At 40.9% G+C, this 5,893-nt stretch overlaps 1 protein-coding gene across 1 annotated transcript; it reads left to right on the forward strand.

Annotated features, from left to right (window-relative positions):
• Positions 1–4,856: 4,856 nt before the first annotated feature.
• Positions 4,857–5,438, forward strand: LOC306759212 (DNA damage-inducible transcript 4-like protein; the record flags this gene model as incomplete). Its single annotated transcript, XM_079244765.1, has 1 exon — positions 4,857–5,438. The coding sequence occupies one exon, from the start codon at positions 4,857–4,859 to the stop codon at positions 5,436–5,438; it is 582 nt and encodes a 193-aa protein (XP_079100891.1).
• Between the last annotated feature and the right edge of the window lie 455 nt (positions 5,439–5,893).

A 5,893-nucleotide genomic window follows, 5' to 3' on the forward strand; every position in this document is an offset into this window, starting at 1 on the left:
AATATCCATAAATAAGTTGTAACAGTGGAAGGCCTTAGACACAGCTGAAGGTAGAATCTGACTGAACATACCACTGGGTTGAAGAACACCTGAAATAGTGGCCTTTTCTATCATAAACTATCCACTAAGCTACATTTAAAAACAATATTTTCCATATTGAACCAGAAAATGATATCTTACCTGCTCTGAAATGGCCCTCATATAACGCTCTTCACACTTCAGGTGATGTACACGAAGCATCGCGAGCCGTCTGTGAAACCTCTCCATCCTTATGCAGACTCTGATGTGACTGCAAGCAGATTGTGCAGGAGGGTGGAGCCAGGTGCAGGGGGGAGTCTCCCTCCTCTTAAAGCAATATTAATTAAAGGCAGAGTTTAACTAAGTTCGTTCTCAGCCCCAAAATACTCTGTTAATGAAGACATGCGAGTTTTTACTCCTACACTTCACCAATTTAAATTAAAATGTGTCCTGAAGTATATTTCACATATTCTTTCATTTTTAATCACAGTATATTCTTACTTATTCTATCATTTTAATGACAAGTGTAATCTTACATATTATTTCATTCATTATAATTATTTAATATGTAACCAAGAGATTATTTTATTATGACCCAATGTGACTCTATAACAGAAGTAAAAACAGGCACACAGAGGCACAGAATAAGGACAGAGTTCCTGATGAGAAAAGTCAAGGACGTTGGCTGGACTGATGTTTCAACTCACACACACACATTGCTCGAGTGTAAGTTATCAGTAATTTTCACACAGAGAGGAGCAGACGACTCCTTAGAAAGTGGACAATAGCAGGTTTGTGGAGCCATGGGAAAAGAGTAGGGAGGATGCAACTTTCACAGGAACTCCACCTGCTGACTCAACGGTGAGTACACACACTACAGTAGATGTTTGCATATGCAGATTGTAATTTTAATTGTTATGTTTTTGAGGCTCTCCGACTTGGATGTATTTTTTAAAAAATGATATATATTTGTAAATATAACTATATAGATATAGATATAGATATATATATATAGCTCTCCGACTTGGATGTATTTTTTAAAAAATTATATATATTTGTATATATAAATATATATATATAGATATATATATATATATATATATATATAAAGCTGCAACATGGAGCGGAATGTGAAAGAAATAAAGAAGCTGCAACACAAAGTTGATAAAGCTTTTAATAATGAGAAACGCAGGCAAGATTGCACCCTCATCCCTGACCAGTGAAGGTCCTGTGAAGGTAGTGAAGAACAGACAGGAAAGGCGTTTTAAACTCCTATATTTATTTCACTTTAATTATCATATATATATATATAATTAGTTTTAATGTTCATTCTTACGTTTGACAGTGTATATATAATAAATATCTTCTAATTCTGTGTTTAATATCTGACCCAAAGTCAGAGGTTTGGGTCAAAGTGGTCTTATAAGGATAGATTATAAATTATAAAATAAATAAGGAATGATAATATATGACCTGGTGTTGCAGAGTTAGAGCTTTAGTTGAATTTGAAAGTGGTCGTGTTACCATTGTAACAGATATGGAGTGAACTCAATAGCAGCACGCAGAATCAAGTTCCTCTGTAGCAGCAACGTCTTTATTAACAGCAGCGAACCAACACAATCCAGACTGCAATAACATTCAGCTGTCCATTAATGGCAGATTATCTTCACTTTGTTCCCTCTCTCACAGTATGACACACTATCCTACAGATTCTCCGCGAAGAAGCAGCGGCGTCTTACACTATGTACAACACGAATCAAACGTCTCCTCTGATTTAGCAAAGAAAAGGGTAGAAACAAGGTTCTTCCTTCAGTTCTGTACAGAGAGGGAGAGCAGGTGTTAGAAAAAAGGCCGAGCACCTCAAAGTCATTCTGTAAAATTTACAAACAGGTCAAAAAAAGACTGGCTTTAAGATTGGCTCACATTCACGCCTTCAGTTTCCTGTCGGGGACATGCAAAGAGACGTGAGCCAAAAACTCGGAGGGGGCCACGGGCCCCTTTCTTAGGGCAAGCCGCTTCTTCTCTTCCAAGGAGAGGGAAGTGCGACCCAGTTGCATGGGCTCAGAATCCCCGGCCTGCTGACCCAAAGGGACAGAGTTGACAGCAGCAGGCCCCCCATGGGTGTGAGGTGGAAAAGGGCGTGAACCCCCTTGGGGTCTCTTCTACGGCTCTGGATACGAAGATCAACGCGAACAGCCAAATCAATCTCTCCGTCCAAGGTAATGGGGGTGTCATGTGAAACCAGGCAAAAACTCCAATCCAAAGGCAGAAGGCTGGTGGGTTACCAGGGCAGAGACGTGAGGCGGAGGCCAGAGGCAAGCTGGGTTGGCAACAGGAAAACAATCCGTGAGCAAATGCTGGAGAGTCAGGCAAAGACAATCTGGCAATGACTGAGTGGAGTGAAGCTGCTTATAAACCAGCTTGATAGGAGCGGCTGAGCAGGAGAGCAGCAGGTGCGAGTAGTCAAGTTAATGAGGGGTGTGGTAGCAGCAGAGCAGGGGGGAAACTGCATCATACGTGATGCTTTTGTCTGATTTTAGGCATGGTTAGTTCTGGACAGGAAGGTCAGATTTTAATAAATGAGACATTTTCTGAAAGGGCATGACCAGAGCTTTAAAACAAAGAAAGAGTGAAGAAAATGTGACCTTGTATTGCAGAGTTATTAATTTTTTAATGTGGACAGTTTTGGAAACTGCATACAGGTAGGTTTACATGACATTCCCAGGTGTAGCTCTGGCCAGGAAGGTCTGATTTTAATAAATGAGACATTTTCTGAAAGGGCATGACCAGAGCTTTAAAACAAAGAAAGAGTGAAGAAAATGTGACCTTGTATTGCAGAGTTATTAATTTTTTAATGTGGACAATTTTGGACACTGCACACAGGTAGGTTTACATGACATTCCCAGGTGTAGCTCTGGCCAGGAAGGTCCGATTTTAATAAATGAGACATTTTCTGAAAGGGCATGACCAGAGCTTTAAAAGAAATAGGGAATGATGAATATATGACCTGGTGTTGCAAAGTTAGAGCTTAGGTTAAATTTCAAAGTGGTCTTGTTGCCGTGTGGATTTGGGGGAAAGTGCATCACATGTGATGCTTTTGTCTGATTGACTCAAAGATCCAACCTGATGGGATTTAATGCTGAAAGATTTTAGGCATGGTTAGTTCTGGACAGGTAAGTCTGATTTTAATAAATGAGACATTTTCTGAAAGGGCATGACCAGAGCTTTAAAACAAAGAAAGTGTGAAGAAAATGTGACCTTGTATTGCAGAGTTATTAATTTTTTAATGTGGACAATTTTGGAAACTGCACACAGGTAGGTTTACATGACATTCCCAGGTGTAACTCTGGCCAGGAAGGTCTGATTTTAATAAATGAGACATTTTCTGAAAGGGCATGACCAGAGCTTTAAAACAAAGAAAGAGTGAAGAAAATGTGACCTTGTATTGCAGAGTTATTAATTTTTTAATGTGGACAATTTTGGAAACTGCACACAGGTAGGTTTACATGACATTCCCAGGTGTAGCTCTGGCCAGGAAGGTCTGATTTTAATAAATGAGACATTTTCTGAAAGGGCATGACCAGAGCTTTAAAACAAAGAAAGAGTGAAGAAAATGTGACCTTGTATTGCAGAGTTATTCATTTTTTAATGTGGACAATTTTGGAAACTGCATACAGGTAGGTTTACATGACATTCCCAGGTGTAGCTCTGGCCAGGAAGGTCTGATTTTAATAACTGAGACATTTTCTGAAAGGGCATGACCAGAGCTTTAAAACAAAGAAAGTGTGAAGAAAATGTGACCTTGTGTTGCAAAGTCAGAGGTTTGGGTCAATTTCAAAGTGGTCTTGTTATTATGTGGATTTGGGGGAAAGTGCATCACATGTGATGCTTTTGTCTGATTGACTCAAAGATCCAACCTGATCAGAATTTAATGCTGAAAGATTTTAGGCATGGTTAGTTCTGGTCAGAAAGGTATTTTTCTCATCCTCATACTAAGCTTGTTTTTTAGCTTGGATGTACCTGGGTTTCACCTCCCCCGTCACAGACAAAGGCCTCCTAATGGGCCTCTGATGGGGGAGTCGTAACCAAGGTGCATCACAATGCCGGAGTTTACCGTGGAAACGGCCGTGATTCATCATGCTTTGATTATTGTTGACCAACAGAGAGGACGCTGCTGGACCCTGAACTTTTCTCAACTTCTTGCAATGGCTGAGGAAAACAAGTAAGTCAGACCTCTGCTGCTATTTGCCATATTTTATTGTTAAAGATGTTTTCAGTCCTACCTCTGGAAAACAGTAGTTTTCTACTGATATGATGGACAAATTATGGCTAAATTAATGTATCAACACAGAGGTGGAAGGTGGACGAACATGGATCAGAGGAGCCAGTCTGCTGGAAAGGGGAGGATTGACCAGCCTGATTTCATGGGACAGGGGAAAGGTACAAAGAGGAGAAATAAAAAGGATGGAACGTAAGTGTTTTACACTCCTTTATTTATGTAATAATAAATATTCATATAATATCAGTCTTATTTATAATAATTAGTTTTAATATGTCTGTGTTCAATATTTTAATAATATAGGCCAAACTGCACAAAAGCTGTCCTGTTTTCCTATTAAGGCCGGAGCAGCGGTAATGAGATGATCAGAATGATCAGGTAGGTTTACGTGTGTGTGTGTCAGTGTACGTGTGTGGGAGCGAAGGTGGTGTGTGCGTGTGTGAACATATTTATGAGAGAACTTCAAAACTAATTTATTTTGCACTAACACGTATTTAAGGCAGCTTTTTTAAAAAGCAGAAGAAATCTCCACACTCCTGGACAAATTAAGAATATCAACATGGTTGCTACGAGCACACTGAAGACCAAAGGCAGCGAATGTATTTCGGAGTTGGTAGAAAGAAGATACGACCAGGTTTGCATTGAAAAAGAGTTGGATTTCTGGGATCACTGCTTAGCTGAGTCCCAGAGAACGACAGACATCACAGAGGACAGGGCCTGTCACCAGCTGGCCAAGATGTTTGAAAACTGCTTGTCACGGGCCAAGAAGACAACGCTGCACTGCTCCTCTGTGTTGGTACCAGAGAAGCTGACGCGGAAGATCGCTCGTGAAGTTCTGCGTTTGGCATCTTGTGAGCCCTGTGGGCTGCGTGGCTGTGTCCTCTATGTCCAACTGGAGCTGGACAAGGGCTGCAAGCACCTCGAGCGCATCGCATACGACACCACAGTGGTGCCCACATTTGAGCTGACTCTTGTGTTCAAGCAGGACGGCACCGCTTGGCCCAGCCTGCGGGACTTTCTTTTCATGGGCTCCTGCTTTGCTCCGACTTTCCGGCACGCACTTAAACTGAGTCCAGGTTTCCGGCTTGTCAAGAAAAAACTGTACTCCTCCTCGGCTGGTACCGTGATAGAGGAGTGCTGAGGCGTTGTAGAGTTTCCAGTGGGATTCTTGCGTTTCCTATGGGCACGTTAGCCCAAACGTGAGTGGCACCAAAGTTGTCACATTTTCTACAGTGTTTTTGTACAACAGTTTGTCAGTTCAACTAAAAACCAGTTGCACTGGGATGGAGAGTTAAAAACTTGTTCAGAAATTGCTTCATTGTCTCAAACTTTTTTGCCTTAAAAGGACAGGACTTTCAGAATGAAAATTACAACATGATATTTAAAACCTGTTTTTGCATTGAAAACTAATTGTTGAGGCGCAAAACCTAATGTGGTATGTTATGACACAAAGTAATGTTTAGATGTCGAAAGACGGAGGAGGAAAATAAAGGCAAACAGCAAAATGGCACCAAGCCAGTCAAAAAAAAGAAAAAGCAATCCCGCCCCAGCCACTTCATCGACAAAAAAAACAAAGTCTGCCTCTAGTGCTGACGA

The sequence above is a fragment of the Telmatherina bonti genome, assembly GCF_933228915.1.
Source record: "Telmatherina bonti genome assembly, chromosome: 8".
Classification (NCBI taxonomy): Eukaryota; Metazoa; Chordata; class Actinopteri; order Atheriniformes; family Telmatherinidae; genus Telmatherina; species Telmatherina bonti.